General features: G+C 44.3%; 1 protein-coding gene across 1 annotated transcript in view; it reads right to left on the reverse strand.

Moving 5' to 3' along the window:
- GNL2 (G protein nucleolar 2) overlaps positions 1-13,299 on the reverse strand; it is a 24,858-nt gene extending 11,559 nt beyond the window's left edge. The window contains exons 1-7 of the mRNA XM_006739808.3: positions 13,102-13,299; positions 11,331-11,415; positions 10,273-10,367; positions 8,138-8,277; positions 5,351-5,535; positions 1,429-1,495; positions 214-372 (exon numbers count right to left, since the gene is read on the reverse strand). Coding sequence (XP_006739871.1) covers positions 214-372; positions 1,429-1,495; positions 5,351-5,535; positions 8,138-8,277; positions 10,273-10,367; positions 11,331-11,415; positions 13,102-13,165 — 795 coding nt within the window. The 5' untranslated portion in view covers positions 13,166-13,299. The remainder of the gene's footprint in view (positions 1-213; positions 373-1,428; positions 1,496-5,350; positions 5,536-8,137; positions 8,278-10,272; positions 10,368-11,330; positions 11,416-13,101) is intronic.
- Positions 13,300-18,060: the final 4,761 nt, after the last annotated feature.

An 18,060-nucleotide genomic window follows, 5' to 3' on the forward strand; every position in this document is an offset into this window, starting at 1 on the left:
CCACCAGAGGGTAAAACGTGACTCCACTCGCGGTCGGTGAAGCACATTTTAGTTTTGTTTTCAGTGAGAATGCTCCCACAACTACTAGGTCAAAAAGTCCAGCACTTTAATGTCTCAAACCCCAAAAACCAGGAACGGCCTTATTGACAGAGAACTTGGCCTCCGACGAGCCAAGTGGCCTGGCAGTCTGTTCTGGGTAAGCAGCATACTTACTGTCGCCCAGGTTGGAACAAGGTCACATTTGTTAAGAACAAAGATAAGGTGTTTCCAGGGTTTTTCCTTCTTCAAGTAAGTCTCGATGTGAGGGGAACGGGTACCCATCGGATCTCTAGCATCAAGAACTTGAACTACAACATCTGAGGAGTCTATCACCTGTGATTCAAAGAGGCGAAAATGAGTTGCTTTAGTACAGATGAGAAGTGGGAGACAGAGGACATTTAAAGGAACCGGGGAAAATAAAACAGTGAGAACTTCAAAACACGGGTAGGTTGTGGCCAATCTCAGTGCCCAGTGATCGGAATTCAAAACTTTTTCCATCCTGTGAGTAGAAGAAACTTGTCTAATTTCAAATAGGAAAACTAACTTAGATATAACCCACCTTACTTCGCAACTACTATTCATTATTGAATAAAATCATTTACTTCTTAGACGTCTAAAGGTTTCTACTGTCACAGGGTTTATGGATTTTACAAAAAACTAAAACATGTAGTTTGCCTTCAGGGTACTACTTTCCTGTTAGGGTTACTGCTGGATTATGGGACTGTGCTTGAAAGCCTTTAGTCACCAAGAATTATCTCTAGTACGTGGACAAAACTCAGCCAAGTTGAAGAGCGCTGGACCAGGACTCCGGACACGCGAAGGCTCCTCCACGAACCAGGTGGGTGAGCTGGGTAAGGTATTCAACCTTTCTAGACGTGTATTCTCATCTATAAATGACAGGGCTGGACTAAATAACTTAAAAACCCCCATGCAGCTCTAACCATGTATGATAAATTTGAAGTCTATGTAATGTAGCTTTTACTATTAAGAAAAAAAAAGGGGGCGGGGGCGCCTGGGTGGCTCAGATGGTTAAGCGTCTGCCTTTGGCTCAGGTCATGATCCCAGGGTCCTGGGGTCGAGCTCCACATTGGGCTCCCTGCTCAGCGGGAAGCCTGCTTCTCCCTCTCCCGCTCGCCCTGCTTGTGTTCCCTCTCTTGCTGTGTCTCTCTCTGTCAAATAAATAAATAAAATCTTAAAAAAAAAAAAAGGCAGTTATCCAGAACAATGGTAGTATGTGCTTAGCCACACCCGTCCTGGTTTTGGAGGGGAATGAGGGCAGTGGAGTTTGTGCTTTATTTGAGAGAGCTTCCATATATCAAGATCAGTTTTCTCATACAAGATCATGAAAGCCAAAGGAAGCAATCAACAAGAAGGAACTGAAAGTCTTACCTTGTAGAGCTCACCCCATATTCTTTTGGACTGTCCCTTTTTATAAATCTCTTCTTGGGCTTCATTTCTAAATAAGAAAACACTCAAAGTGAGCAAGTGGACCCTATAAAGAGGATGTTTAGGGAGAAGTTGACCACGTGCCACAGGAAAGGGCATCAAAACTACTTGGAGATGGGGCAAAAGCAAATTTCATTGAAAAAGTGACTATACCCAAATGTCCATCAATGGATAGATGGATTAAAAATGTGTTGTACATATAACGGAGTATTATTCGGCAATGAAAAAGGATAAAGCACTGACACAGGCTACAACGTGGGATGACCCCAGCGACATTCTGGTCCTAAGCCAGACGGACAGAAACTGTAGGACTGCACCTAGTACCTCTAGTCAGAGTAGTCAAACTGCTAAGAGACAGAACACAGAATGGTGGCCACCAAGCACTGGGAAGTTACTGTCTACGGTAAATACTTTCAGTTTGGGATGACATGAAAGAGTTCTGGAAGCGGACATGGAGCCCTGAAGGCTGCAAAACCACATGGGTGTGCTTAATGCCACTGAATTGCAGGCTTGAAAATGACTGAAATGATACATTTTATGTACAGTTTACCACAGTAAAAAATTTAATTTAAACAAAGTGACTCAAGAGGGGCGCTTGGGTGGCTCAGTCATTAAGCGTCTGCCTTCAGCTCAGGTCATGATCCCAGGGTCCTGGGATCGAACCCCGCATTGGGCTCCCTGCTCCGCGGGGAGCCTGCTTCTCCCTCTCCCACTCCCCCTGCTTGTGTTCCCTCTCTCGCTGTGTCTCTCTCTGTCAAATGAATAAAATCTTTAAAAAATAAATTAATTAAAAAAGTGATTCAAGAAACACCAGGTATTGGCAAGGATGTGGAGAAAGGGGAACCCTCGCGCACTGCTGGTGGGAATGCAAACTGGTGCAGCCACTCTGCAAAACAGAATGGAGGGTCCTCAGAAAGTTAAAAATAGAACTACCATGTGATCCAGTAATTGCACTCCTGGGTATCACCCAAAGAATACAAAAACACTAATTTTTAAAAGATATATGCAACCCTATGTTTATAGCAGCATGATTTACAGCAGCCAAATTATGAAGGCAGCCCAAGTGGCCAACAACTGGTGAATGGATAAAGAAGTTGCGGTACACACACACAAACGAACATTACTCAGCCATCAAAAAGAGTGAAATCTTGCCATTTGCAACAACATGGATGGAGCTAGAGAGTATAATGCTACGCGAAGTAAGTCAGTCAGAGAAAGACAAATACCACAGGGCTTCACTCATATGTGGAATTTAAGAAACAAATGAGCAAAGGGGGAAAAAGAGAGAGAGAGAGAGAAATAAACCAAGAAACAGGTTCTTAACTCTAGAGAACAAACTGATGGTTACCAGAGGGGAGGTAGATGAGGGGATGGGTCAAAGAGGTGATAGGAGTTAAAGAGTGCACTTATCATGATGAATAAACGATAAAAAATTAAAAAAAAATTTTAAACCATAGATCATACATAAAAAATATGAAAACATTTAGAAATTTCAAAAATAAAAATATTATTTTTTAAAGGCATGTTTTATTTTTATTTTAAGATTTTATTTTTAATTAATCTCTACACCCAATGTGGGGCTCAAACTTACAACCCTCGAAATCAAGGGTCACATGCTCTAACGACTGAGCCAGCCAGGTGCCCCCCAAAATAAAAATATTTTAAAAAGTGACTGCAGGTAGGGGCCCCTGGATGGCACAGTCGGTTAAGCATCCAACTCTTGGTTTTGGCTCAGGTCATGATCTCAGGGTTGTGAGATCGAGTCCCCATGTCCAGGATGGGAGTCTGCTTGAGTTTCTCTCTCCCCTGTCCCTCTCCCCCTCCACCACCATACACTCACTCTCTCTCAAATTAAATCCTAAAAAAAAAAAAGTGACTGTAGCTATGTGACATATCACGGAAGATTATGAAAAGGAATTGGCAGGACCTGAGTCATAATCTGTACTTCCATAGGAAGAGAAATATTTCTGATAAGGCTGAGAATCTGTTTATCCACTAGCCTCACAGACATTTATCCAGTGTCCTGGAAACAAAAATGGTTGTCCAGGGCGCCTGGGTGGCTCAGTTGGTTAAGCGACTGCCTCCGGCTCAGGTCATGATCCTGGAGTCCCGGGATCGAGTCCCACATCGGGCTCCTTGCTCAGCGAGGAGTCTGCTTCTCCCTCTGACCCTCCCCACCTCATGCTTTCTCTCTCTCTCAAATAAATAAAATCTTTAAAAAAACAAAAAAACCCAAAAAAACCCAAAAATGGTTGTCTTCTCCCCCATTATCTACTGCACCTTTTGGAGGAGGAAAAATTCCTATCAGCAGAAGCACACAAAGTCCAAATACTTCTACGAAGAAAAGAGCTGCCTCTCTTGCCTGGCCTCAAATGGCCTGACATCATCGGCAGGAGGCACACAGCTATAGACGTGGGCCGTCCACAGCACCAGGGTGGCCCTGCTGCGGTTAAGTGACAGCATCTCAGTGCTGAGGCACCTGGCGCACTCACGAGGGTGAATAGGGAACACTGGTCAACCCTTTTGGAGGGTGCCAGGCAGCTGCCTGCCAAAAACACGCCTGTTCTCAGACATAGTCATTTCCCCATAAGAACATATCTTAGGGGAAGAATTAAGAAGATTCCATCACACTGATGTTTTACCCTAGCCTTACTTACCACAGGGTAAAACTACAAACAGCATAAATGTTCCACAGCGGGACTGTCGATTAAGTACTGACACAGAAATCTATTGTTAATAATTTAGAAAAATATTTTTTCTAAATATTTATCTAAAATAAAAGGCAAGTTAGGGCGCCTGGGTGGCTCAGTTGGTTAAGCATCTGCCTTTGGCTCAGGTCATGATCCCAGGGTCCTGAGATCAAGTCCTGCATCGGGCTCCCTGCTTGGCGGGGAGTCTGCTTCTCCCTCTGCCTGTCCCCCCTGCTCATGATCTCTCTCTCTCTCTCTCTCACTTTCACTTTCTCTCTCAAATAAAATCTTTAAAAAAATATTTTTAAAAAATAAAATAAAAGGCAAATTAAAATACAGTCTTAAGGTATTATATTTATAAGTGAACATGGAGTGTAAAAAAGATCTAGAATAATCTAGATTCTTGACCTTCCTTTGGGTATGAACTCCTCTATGAGAACACAAAGCTATCGATCCTTCTCCTCCCCTCCCCAAAACAAATATAAGACCAACAAAACACCACCACCTTTATGCTTGTACATACATTTTCCACGTTATCTTCAGAGGGTCACAGGAAACTCAAAGGCCATCCGTGAATCCCCAGTGGTCCAGAGTCTCTGTTTAAGGAAGCCCTGACCTTCACGATTTTAACAAGTAACATGGTCAGTGGGATTATGAGTTCTTCTTAGTTTCTTTGTGTTGCATTTCTAATTTACCTATATATTCAAAACTGTCTTTCCTAGCCTTTACTGCTATTATAATGAAGTAAAGAAAGTTATTTATTTTTATTTGGGGAGTGAAAAAAGAGACCCAGAGGAAATAAGCCACCTCAAATAATTTTCATTCTGGCCCTAGCTTCACAAATTTTTCTAGTCAAAGGGAAGAAGAGCACTAACAATCTGGGAGTTAAAGCACCGGGGACGCCTAGGTGGCTCAGTCAAGTGTCTGCCTTTGGCTCAGGTCGTGATCCAGGGTCCTAGGATTGAGCCCTGTGTCGGGCTCCCTGTTGAGCTGGGGGGCCTGCTTCTCCTTCTCCCCGTGCCACTCCCCCTACTTATATGCTGTCAAATAAATAGTATCTTTAAAAAAAAAAAAAAAAAGGAGTTAAAGCACTGAGCTTCATGTGGGTAAAATAAAGGTAAAGACGTTTTGTTGCAGAAGAGCAAATGAGAGTGGTATGAACGTTCAAATTGTACCTGACACCAGTGTCTTCAGTGACCAGGTCACGATCCTTGCCCTGGTCATAGCTCTCAGTGGACATTTCTGCGTTTTCTAGAAGAGACTGCATATCACTAGCAAATAAGTTTGGTCGCTTCCTCTGTGACTTTGGGCCGAATGTAGTTTCAAAGCTTTCAGTATCAAGAATGTGCACCTTTGAGTTCTAAAGAGAAAAGAGAATTATTCATAAAGCTAAGGAAGGTGCTGAGCAAAAGCGAAAGTGAAAAATCGACCCAGGAAAGGTTTTCTTCCTTTATTTTTCCAAAGCTCAACCCGTACCAAAAACTACAACATGGATGCAGCTTGGTTTCAAATCAGCCTGAAATCACAAAAGCACTTGTTCCCCAATTCTGAAATTCTGTAAGCCTCCTTGGAGAAATACAAAGTAATACAAATAGTCAAAGCAAGTACGAATAGTTGTGTAAGAGTTGCCAAAAACTCTGCTTTATTTCATTTATCATAAACTTCAGTCAAATGTAATTAAGGCTACAATGATGAACATTAACTTATCTTTTCTGACTTTTTTTTGAGCTTTCAGACAAGTGCATAAAATTCGCCAAATTCACAGATTTTGTCAAGGACAATCATACTCAAATTTGTGTTTTTTTTTTAAACCAACTGTAAATGCCAACTTTTTCTTGGAAGTTAATTTCTTTCATGGCTAAAAGGAATTGCTTGTTTTGTAAGATGCATTTTAGTTTCAGATAACATTTTCCCTAATTTAGGTAACATTTTTATTAAATGCACATGGAAAGTCTTCAGATGAAAAACATCTAGCAAAAGTCCAAAATAATAGTTTAGATGTGATAAAAAGGAACCTAATACTAACTAGAACTTGCTGTGCCTGTAAAGGAGTTACGGGCATAGGAATTTTTGAAGCAGGATAAAAGTCAAAGTTTGAGTTAGGATCTATCACGTAACAGATGTTAACAGCCCGCAGAGAATGCCCTCAAAAAAAAAAAAAAAAAAATGTGCCCTCTGCCCCGCAGTACAAAGCTCCTCTGTAAGCACCAGCTACTAAATGCGGATGATGGAGCCACGCCTGTGGCTTCTGACTTTGATTCCCCCCTCCAATTCCCAAAGATCCTTAAGCTATGGTCACCTTTTCAGATTCTCTAACCCATCTCCTCTTAGTTCAGTTGTACCCACTTGCTACCCTCCCACAAGGGAACATCCCCAAACAGAAGGGTCGGGTTTTACATGGGAACTAAGTACTAATGTCACTGGGAAAACCGTGATCAAAGTTATCCTTGGAAATCTCATAAATCACCTACAAAGCACAGTACACAAGAAGGTGTGCATGGAAAGCTAAACATTAACAAGTACCACGCAGTTATAGGCAGTAGGCAATAAAGGACACAAATCAAATCAGTTACAGTATTTTTGCTCTATTGCTACAGAATTAGTCATTTTAATGTGCACAGAGCTAAAAGTTAAAGCATATCTGATTTGACTCCACTGTGCAGCCATCTCAAGAATTAAGTTTTATAACCAGTAGTAGATACGGCACTAAAATAAATAGGTAAGGTTTCAAGGCCAAAGCACAAAACTCCTCCCTTATTCTGAGTACCTATCTGCATCAAAATCCCAGCTGACTGCTGCAGCTGTGGACCCTTCGGCCTACAGATCAGCGATTGAAGTCTGAATTTTAGAAGCACTGAACAACTGGAATGGGCAACAAAGCAATAAATCCATAATAAAAACCTCTCTGTTCTTCTCATAAACAAGATTCAATAGTTTGTTAAAAGATGGCTTTAGGGAAAACAGACAAAAGAGAACAAGGGAAATGAGCAACTTGTCTGTGGTTCATGAATTACACTCATGTGTTTCCCTGAAAGAAAACAGTCATTCCACTAATAGGCGCCATTCTTCTAGTCCGTCATAAAACAAAGCATAATTGACAAAACCTGAGGCAATAACCAGGCCTTGGTTTTTATTTTGTTCTGCGAGTAAACAATTTTCTTTGAACTGTTTAATCCATGTATGCATGTCAATGTTTCCTTCCCCTCCTTACATTGGAACCAAGGCTTATGTACTGGCTACATTTCTGGGAATTATTATTCAATGCAAGTAAAAACGTGCAAACATTAGGCCATTTTTTTGGTTATGTGTGAAACTCATTCCACTTCAAGCCCAATTCCATCCTTACTGTCCTTCAACTCCAACGATTAAGAACCAATCTGACCAGCACCCTTTCCTTCGCTGGAAAGAATTCCAAGGGTCTCATAGAAGCTGAAAGTACACAGCACCAAAGGGCTCCCCCCTATCAACCCAATCCTGACTCTACATTTCCCTAAAGTTTGATGGAGTCACCACTTAAACTAGTTTGCCTAACAAAAAAATGTACAACTAGTACTAGTAATAGCCATGATCTATTTAGCTAGTAGGCGGTGTGCTATGTGCTCACTATATGCCAAATGCCTCATCTGCATCTGATCACCAAAGGAGGTAGGTTTCCTTGACTTTAATAGCCAGGGAAGTGAAAGCTCATGGAGAAACCTAAGGCTCTACACGTCAGGGGAGAGCAAAGATTAAGTCAGGCCTGACTCCCAAGCCTGTGCTCTGATCCACTAGGTACTACACCTTCCTGACACGATGTGCTTCATACCAAGGTGAGACCCCTAACAAAGGGGAAAGCTCATCAGTACTGCATGATGAGAAGAGCCACCCTTCTCTACTGAAGAACAAAAGACAAAGCTGGTCGAGAGGGCTCGGCATGAACTGTGCCTAAGAAATTCCACTGCCAGGGATATCCTCCAACTTACATGAGGCTGGATCCGATCATGGAGAAGAGACATGGGTAACTTGCTTTGTTTCATGACCACTTTGTATGGATCCTTCATAACTGTGCCCATTTCCTCTTGAAATTTTTGTAACGATGACTGTTTAATCACACGTGTGTTTCCTGTTTTAAAGAAGAATGTTGCCATTTAATAAAGAACTCCTTTTTGCTTCTGCATCCTTCTTCCCAATGACACAGGGAAAAGCAAGACTTTGAATTACCCTGGCTTTACCCAAACACCCGATACATCCATCCCATGGATCCATTTTCAAACTTAAAAGTGGGGGGGGACAAGAACAAAAAAACTGCCTCTCCTGCACTCATAGACTATGAACTAATCCACCAACCCAGACACACAAAGGGTTTCAAGAGTTTTCCAAGCCCAATTTCCTGACTGGATGAAACTGAAAAATCAACATCACTGAATGGAACTGAGATTTGACAAACATCCGACACTTCCTGCTATATCTGGCAAAGAAATTTGGAGCCAATCAGAGCTGATCTAACAGTCTACACAGAGAATCCTGAAGCACGGAACCCGGGTCAGTTACCGCTTTTTATGGTTATGAGCGTTTGAAAGGACTATTAAATTAGCCAATAAATCCACGCAAGGGAACCAAATAAAGCTATATAACACTACCTGGAGAACACCTGGGAAGTGAGGGGGCCTGAAACACATATTCAACAGAACAGCTCGCTGGAGCACAAATGCAGAACCCAAGACGGCAAGGGCTACAAATCCGGTGCCGATGACACTGGGCTCACTGCGGGCTGGGTACAACTCTCAGCGCCGCACACGTGTTCACCCACCGAACTCCCACAGCAGTCCTACGAGATACAGACTGCTTTTAGCCTCATTTTAGAGACCGGAAACCCCAATGAACAGAGAGACGTAATAACTTGCCCACGGTCACAGAAATGGCAGAACGAGAATGCACACGCAGGTGATCGGAACCAGTATAGAGCCACCATGCTAAACACCTCTCTAAAAGGTTTTTCTTTGACACTTTCCCCGAGCTGCAGCTTCCTAGAGGGTATGCTGTCAAAAGACAGGCTGAAAGGTAGCTGCCACCTTCCACCAAGCACAGAGGTCAAGCACCGGTCAAACAATGGGGTCTGACCATCTGACTGGCCCACACACCTAGCAGGGACTAAGGGAAAGCCCAGACTGAAATGAAGGTGGAGTTTCCAAGAAAGAAGCCCCGATCCCCTTCTATTCATTCTTGGGAAAAACCAACAAGAGAGCCTTCCACTGGCACTCAGTGCAAATCCCCATTAAGAAACGTTTCGGGGCGCCTGGGTGGCTCAGTTGGTTGGGCGACTGCTTTCGGCTCAGGTCATGATCCTGGAGTCCCGGGATCAAGTCCCGCATCGGGCTCCCTGCTCGGCGGGGAGTCTGCTTCTCCCTCTGACCCTCCTCCCTCTCATGCTCTCTGTCTCTCATTCTCTCTCTCGCAAATAAATAAAAAATTAAAAAAAAAAAGAAACATTTCAAAGGAATGGCCAACGATTGCACTTACACTTCGTGTTAAAGGTACGAACATATCTGCAAGGCCTCTCTCAAACAGCCATCTCTCCAGGCCACCAGAACTGAAGAGCTGTGAGAGTTCTCAGGTCTGTGAAGGCCAGTCACTAAGATGTAAAGGATGGCTTTATCTGTTTAGGAGGGTTCACTTACAATTAACGACGATGAGCTCTTTACAAAAAGTATTTATTTATTTATTTATTTTTTAAGATTTTATTTATTTGACAGAGAGAGACACAGCAAGAGAGGGAACACAAGCAGGGGGAGAGGGAGAAGCAGGCTTGCCGCGGAGCAGGGAGCCCGATGCGGGGCTCGATCCCAGGACCCCGTGATCGTGACCTGAGCCGAAGGCAGACGCTTAACGACTGAGCCACCCACGTGCCCCTACAAAAAGAACTTATTTATGGAATCCACCACCACTACTACTTTTCTCAGCACTTTTCCCACTATGGGTACTTCTCAGCCATTTCTCATATAATCTTTTGACAGTTCGACTCACCCCCAAACTTCTGCCCTTTAGACACCTTTTAAGCCTACCCTTTTCCATACAGCACCCGTCCGGTAGAGCAAAAGTGACAGAGGCCGATACTCACCAAACCACTTAATATTTGGTTCCACTCTCGCCACCGTGCCAGAAGCCACCGTGGACTGATACTGCAGAGGCTTAATCACTTTACCACGACTGTTCCTAAATTGAGGAAGTAACAGATTCTGGTTGATGACAGAAGAAAGGCAAGAGCAAAGCCTGGTTTCCAGAACACTCTTCCCATCAAAAGGAGCTTTTTTCTTTTTTTGGTTTTAAATGATCATGAAATACAGATTTCAGTAAACAAAAAGTACTTCTACATTTGAAACAGATTGTCCAAAAGTCATTTAACCTCTTGCAACAGAGCACGTAATGATTTCTGCTAGATGAATAACAAATAATGCTGATGTTTAAAAATCTGTTTACTGTTTGCTTTAAAAAAAAACCACATACTTAAGTTTTTTGGGTAATTATTTGAAGACTGGTTTAAATGAATTTTAAGTAGAGGGTGATTTATGCTGGAACTCAAAATTCTGAAACAAACAGCAGAGTAGGTGACTAAGGCAGATTAAGTTCATTGACGTTTGTGTTTTAGACACATCTTTCAGAACGGATGAAGAATCTAATTACCAAACAAATTAAGACCAGCTAGCAAAATGCCACGCTCAGCAAGTCCCCGCGGTAGAGGCTGCCTCAGCAGAACTCACAGTTGTGATGAGTTTCCAAGTGCCACAATGTTGTGATCTAAAGTTTCGCATTAAAAAACAAGTTTCCTGGCTGCTTGCATAACTACAGTCCTATATGTTTTATTAAAGAAAACCAGAGTTCTCTTGAGGGATATTTAACTTGAGATTTAATGTGCTATCCGTGAAGGCCGAGGCTGTGAGGAATAAAACCTCCACTGGCCATACAGTATTGTTACACAAACACTATTTCACCACCTGCTACCCATGTCTTGAACCGAAAATTTGCCATTTATCTTAACAGCACCCGTATCAGATGGTATTTGAAAATATGCCACTCCTATTTGGGGGATGTGGGGGTGGGAACGTTAAAGGTGATTAGGTCTCAGCTAGGAGTCCAGGGCACGAAGGAAAGGGGAGGATGACAACGTGGAATGCTCACCTGCGCTCCTTTTGCCGGTACATATTCAGGCGCCGGATTGTGGCCCGGTCCCTCATGTTTTGGCCTCCTGCTCCCTGCACTCGATCTAGGAAAGACAGAAGTAGACCGCGAACTATTTGATAACCAAGTTTAAGTATGGCCATTGCCTCAAACTCACCAACGCGCTCACTCAAAGTAGGCAAGCTGCCGCCTCACTGCAAAACATCTACTCTCTCCCTCTATCACTCCAACAAAATTATTATCACTGGAAGCTACCTGGTATGACAAAGCTCACCTAATCTTGGGTTCTCAATATGACTGAGTTTGATAAGAGTTAATAATTTTGAGCATTAATTGTGGCACTGTGCAATCCACATTACAGGCATCACCTAGTGTAATCCATAGAATAATCCTACAAAGAGAGATACATTAGCCTCATTCCTCAGGCTAAGAAACTGAGGCACAGGTGGCCAGACACCTTGCCCAAGATTACACAGCTACTAAATGGCAGAGCCAGAATTTGAACAAAAGCATTAGCTCACCACCTGTGCTCTTACCTGGGGGTCTCAGGTGAGCAAATACTGAGTGCCTGCTACATGCAAGGCACCACGGAGACTATGATTTTGATACTTAAGTGTTCCTTCTGTACCAGTTTCTTAATTTCCTAATGTTTTTGTTTAATCAACAGCAAAGTAGGTAGCGATTCTTGCCTTACATCTCAGAGAGAAAGAGAAGGACAAATAAGCATGCTAATACTAGCCTAGCTTTGCCTTTTGGGGATATCTTCCAGTCACCTGTCTACTCCTGAAGTGATGCAGTAGAAAACAGGCTGAAATCCCAGCCCTGGCGGCTCTACCGTTCACCAACTGTGCCAGCTGTGATGAGCCACTTCCCCATTTTGGCTCCACCTCTTCACCTATCACATCATAACCTCTAAGGGCCTTTTTGGGTCTAACAGTCTAAGATTCCAGTCTACGCAAACTGAATAATTTATCAGCAATCCAGGGAGAACGTTCGATGTGATCAGTTCAAGTCCTCAAAAACTTTAAACCATATTTAAAAACAAAGTGTTATTAACTAAACCCAATAGAAGGGACACCCCCAAAGACTATCTTGTTCATCCTGCAGGTGGAAACTCAGCAAAACTCATAAACATCTCTAAAAACATCCTTATTGAAATGATCATTAGTTATCTAACTGTAAGGTTTTCTGTGCCCTTTACCAGGTGGGATGACTCCGAGAGCCAAGTGTACAAACCCTTTCTCATTTAAATGATCAAAGCAAGAGTGGCAGGCAAGTGTGGTCAAGTGTGAAACGTCAGCTGGGTCGGCCCTAACACCACTTGTAATCTGACTTTTTCTAATTTACTTCTAACAATTCCCTGAGCTGGAAAGCTGGAATCATACAAGACTGAAATACGTTGGGGGAGGGGCCGACAGACACAGGAACGCGAGAGGAGGTCAAGATCACTGCCCTTTCCAACGCAGAGCTTCCCAGTCTCCGCATCTCACAACTGGAGATGCCCCAAGGCTGCCAGGCCTGAATGTTCACTTTCCCCGACGTTAGACCGAGGGCCTGGCACCTGGCCCTGAGAGGCGTGCAAGATGTCAGCCCTCATCAGCGCCTCCGAATGAAAAAACCACCTTCTCCCTTCTCGTCCCCAATAGCCACTAGGCGAGAGGCCACTCCAAGCAACGCCCGCCCGGGTGTCCCTCCTCCCCCCGACCTTCTCGGAGCCCTCCCCACCAAGCTTCCTTCAAGCTTCCCCCTCCGCGAGCCCCGCCGCCTGTACCAGGGTTTGTGCTGGCCTTGGAGGGGTTGATGGTGCTCCGTCCTTTGTACTTGGGCTTCACCATCTTGCCGACGGGACGGGAACCGGAGCGCTAGACCCGGCCTCGGACGGGTACACGAGCTCGTAACTTCCCAAGCCCTGCCGAAGAGACCCTCCGTAACCACGCTCAACCACGTGTGCGCCGGCGACGTCACTTCCGCTCGCGCCCCTTGCTTCCCGTGTGCGACTTCCTGCGAACGAGCGGCGCGCGCCGCCGCTCTCCTGACTCCGCCCCCGTCCCGGCCGCTTAGCCGTCACGCAGCGTTGGAGCCCCCGCCCCTTTCGTTGCCTAGCAACCGCCAAGCTGCCCCGCCCCAGCGGCCGCCTAGGTGCTCGGCACGCGCGGCCCCGAGCCCCTAGTGGGTACACCCGCGCGTCCCAGGTCAATGGCACAAGCTTAAGTTCAATTATCTCCTGAGGTTGTCCTCTAACCCTTCCAAAAGTGCCTGACCAAATATCAGTCAGACCTTACCACCCTTCTTAAAACTCCGGTCATGCATCATCACACTTAGAGAGAGAAAGAAACTCAAAACTCCTAGCCATCCCTACAGAATTCTGCAGGATCTGACCCCTGCCTATTTATCTGTCCTCACTTGTACCTCCCTCCCTCAGATTATTCTGACATTTACACTGGATCCGTCCGCCTGAGTCACTCTTCCTTGAACCTTTGCATAGCTAGTTCCCTCTGGTCATTCTGTTCTTGGCTGGGATGTCACCTACTGGTAGGGTTGCAAGATTTCGCAAATAAAAATACAGGATACCCAGTTAAATTTGAATTTCAGATAAACAATAATTTTTAGTGTAAGTATGTCCCATGCAATATTTGGGACATAACTTTACTAAAAAAAAAAAGTAATAGTTTATCTGAAATTCAAATTTGACTGGGCATCCGGGATTTTATTTGGCAATCCCTTCTACTGGGAGAAGACTTTCCTGGCTGATCTTTCCAAATCAGCCATCTCCTGCCCTTCTGCATTTATTCGTTTTATTTATTTCATGACATTTATCACCAGATGAAATTATGTTATTTACAGGTTTATCTGAGCTTCCCCAAAACTAGAATGTAAGTTTTTTGAGAGCAGGGACCTTGTAAGTTTGTTCACTGCTGTAACTCCAAGACTTAGAATAGCACTTGACACACAGTAGGGACTCAATAAATATTCATGGAATGAAAGAATGAATACATGGTGTTTTTAGCTCAGCCTGTTGTAACAAAATACCATGGACTGAGTGCCTTAAACAACAAACACTTATTGGTCACAGTTCTGGAGGTTGGGAAGTCCAAAGTCAGAGTGCCCGCATAGTTGCATTCCTAGAACTCTCTCCCCAGCTTGCAGACAGCTGTCTTCTCACTATGTCCTCCCTCACAGGGTGGAAAGAGAAGGAGGACTCTGGTCTCTTCCTCTTCTTAGAAGGGCACTAATCCCATCACAGGGGCTCCACCCTCATGACCTCATCTAAATCTAATTACCTCCCACAGGCCACACAGCATCACATTGGAAATTAGAGCTTCAGTGGGTGAGTTTTAGGGGAACACAAACATTTAGTCGATAGCAGACAGGAATGCTTCTTGCCCTGAGGGTGACTAAGGTAAAAACCCAGCCATTGCTATTTCTACAGCCAAAATACAGAAAATCTCTAGATGCGTGTGCTTCAACCAAGAGGGCCTCCCTCTGTTTTTCACACTTCGAGTTATCAGGAAGTGCCCATCACTGTGCCTTGAGGATAGGCCAGAGAAGAGGTGGTTAGGCAGGAGGGAGGTGGATTCCCACCTGTGGTGTAGCTCAGTCCCTAAAAACAAACAACTTGGTATTAAGTGAATACTCTGTAGGATGCTGGGGAGGGGAGGATGATCCAGTCTTTATTTTCTGAGTCTGAAACAAACCAACCAAAAAACATTCTTTCAAGAGCAAAAGCAGGTCGCATCCTGGACAACAGCAGGAAAGACCTTCTCTTCCTTGAGATTCCCTTTTATTGCCCCAAGGACAAGTGTCATGAGATTAAACACAACTTTGCTACAAAGGCCCTGACCCAGACCTGGTGTCCCAAGGGAGTCTCTGAGAGCCAGTCAGAAACAACTTCATGACCAGTGAGGATCCAAAGATGTCCCCCTCTTTCTCACACTGTCCCTTCGGCCCCCCAAAGCGGCTGCAATAGCCCACTCCTGGAGAAAAGCCTAGGATAATGTGTTTCTGATGCCTCAGTTTGGTTCGAACCAGAATAAACACGAATGGCAAAAATCAGCCCATGAGCTCATTCAGGCTTTGATCAGAGACATAATTTCATTATGAAATTTTGAATCAGGCTGTTGTGAAGTCTTGCCAAGGAGTTTCATTTTCCCAGATGATATGGTGGGTTGTTTCTCTCCTGTTCTCATACTCAGCTGCGTTTATCGTACGAACTTTCCATCTATTTTTATAATCTGATCCATCAATCCTTTTACAAGTATTTGCCGATCCCAACAACCAACCTCAGTTCAACCAGCCAATAATATGTTTGATCTATGAAGGTCAGGCCAAAGCTGTTGGTTTGGTTTGCCTGCCCTGCTCACTGCAATTGTAATACATTGACCTTTTTTCACCCTCCTTCCTCATGTCATGGTGACCAGAGGAGGCAAGACTCACCTCCAGGCCTGTGATTCCTCAGCTTTTAAACAGATGTATTTAGTTAACTACACCGAAAGGTTACAGTATGGTCATATGAATTACGGTATATGAAAACATCGCAGACATGCTGCACACCATGCAGATGGGCTGTTTGCTCTTTTCCCTCCAGACCTATGGTTAGATCCTCCTTTCCTAGAATCTTGCTCCCAATAACCACAGGTTGGTCTGAATGAGAAGATCGCAACAGGAACTGGCTGGAGATGCCACCTTTCTGAGACAGCCTCAGACAGCCTTGTGCCAAGTTCTGATAGGAAAGATGGGGCTGCCGTTTTCACAGGAAGCGGAGAATCTTGCTTGACCTCATGTTCGTCTTCGTTCTGTAAAAACATTTTCTTTGGGATCTAATGGGCAAGTAACAGCAGCTTCCTCAGTAGCATTTTTCAAAGTGTGGTCTGAAGACCACCAGCATCAGAACCACATGGGGAAACTGATTACAAATGCAGACTCCTGGGCTTTGCCCCAGAGCTACTGAAATCAAACCCTCTAGAGGGGGAAGGTGGGGGGGAGGATATGCATTTTAATGAGCTCCTCAGGTAATTCTGGTACACTCAAAAGTTACAGATCTGAAAAGCAGTTTCTTTCCCCAAAGTCACCCTGAGGCTTTCTGACCAACTGACCAGAAGGCAGCCCTAGTGCAACCCTGCTCCTTCCCCACCTACCCTAAATCCTCTTTTTTCTTGCAGAGCCAGGGTGAGGAAGGCTGCCGCAGTGTCTAATGTACTCCGAAAATATATGTCTTGGCTCTGCCCCAAATGTCTTGATATTTATGCTGTAGCCTGAGGGTCGTTATCCTTTGGCAATGCTCCATTGTAAGGCCATTAGCTCTTAATTAGTGCCAGCTTGTTGGTTTATCCTTCCCAGTTGAACTGAGAGAGGAGGCTTCTCTATTCAATCTCTTGTGTCTCTCCTCGGGCAAGTCCATGATGAATTGACCCCCGCCAGCTGGGGCCAAGAGTCGGGCCCCTGGCTGAGTGCTGCTCAATGTGAAATGCTTACTGGCCCCCAAGCAGAGGCTCTGGGACCCTGGAAGAACAGAGAAGCACTCCAAAGAGATTTTTCAAGGTTTTGTTGTTTTGTGTCATTTGTACAAAACAAAAAGACAGAGTCCTCAGTCATATAGCCTCAACAGTTCATAAGGGAATGCAAGAAAAATAAGGTGTGTTAACTTAGAGTTTTGTGGGCTAGATTGCCTGGGATGCACCGTTTTCATTCTAGGATGCCTGGGAAGTTTGGGGACAAGGGTATAGCTAGCTGGTGGGCTGAGTGGCTACGAAAAGTGGCTGAGAGGCTCACCTCTGGGAACCTCAGGAAGCTTCTCCACATGAGCGATGTATCTGGTCACCACTTCTAAGTGGGAAAAACACGGTCTGTATTGGTCTTGGCATTCATCTTCTTGCTGGGCAAGGAGCTCTTCAAAAAGATCCCTAGATTAAGCTTCAGAAAAATAACTAGCAGCATTTTGCTCCTTCCTATCACTGAATCCCTGTGGCCCTCAGCAGATTCTGCTTATGAAAATCTGAGAAGCAATTTTATGAGAGCCTATTAATGGCTTCTAATTTTCAGCCTAGTTTAGATAACTCGAGATTGCTGGCTGCATCCCGAAAAATGGATCCAGAACACACACTAATGTGGGAATTTAAAGTATAATTCCAAGTCGTGGGTAATTGTTTAAGCTCCAGAGAGACTGAAGGGCCCATATTAAGTCATCTCCCCAGGATCAGTGTGTTTCCTATTACACTTGATATCTATCTGTCCAATGATCCTTTTGATTTTTAAGCCATTAGACTAAATCTGTGTGTAATTCTTTACCCCCTCTTCTCCTGCCTACTTCCCCCCTTTTCCTTAGGAAAACACTTTTAAAAATGTTAACCAGGTCCCTTCGATTGTTTCCAGAAGAATAATGTCACATTAAAGAATCTGAAAAGTCAACTCCTGAAACCAGTGTGTCAGAGGGCCTCTGTCTGTCAGAAGGTCATTCTTGCCCTAGAGGCGGCTTCTGCCCAGCAAGACGCTAAGGTTTTCCTTGGCCTCCTGCAACCTTCTTGCCCCCTTGTTTGGTCTAGTCTAGACTGGAAACAAAATCTGCCTCCCGAAGTAGAGACGAAGGCTGAGGTGTGGAAGAAAGTTCGGATGAATACCTTTTCAAGCAGCAGAGGAAGAACAGATCAAAATCTTGATTTATGTGACTTTTTAGAGGCTTGATTAGAAAATGACAAGTCTGCCACTCCCTTATCGGAGGGGGGGAGGCGGTGCA

The sequence above is a fragment of the Leptonychotes weddellii genome, chromosome 4 (genome assembly GCF_054177405.1).
Source record: "Leptonychotes weddellii isolate Sample4059 chromosome 4, ASM5417740v2, whole genome shotgun sequence".
In the NCBI taxonomy this organism is placed as follows: Eukaryota; Metazoa; Chordata; class Mammalia; order Carnivora; family Phocidae; genus Leptonychotes; species Leptonychotes weddellii.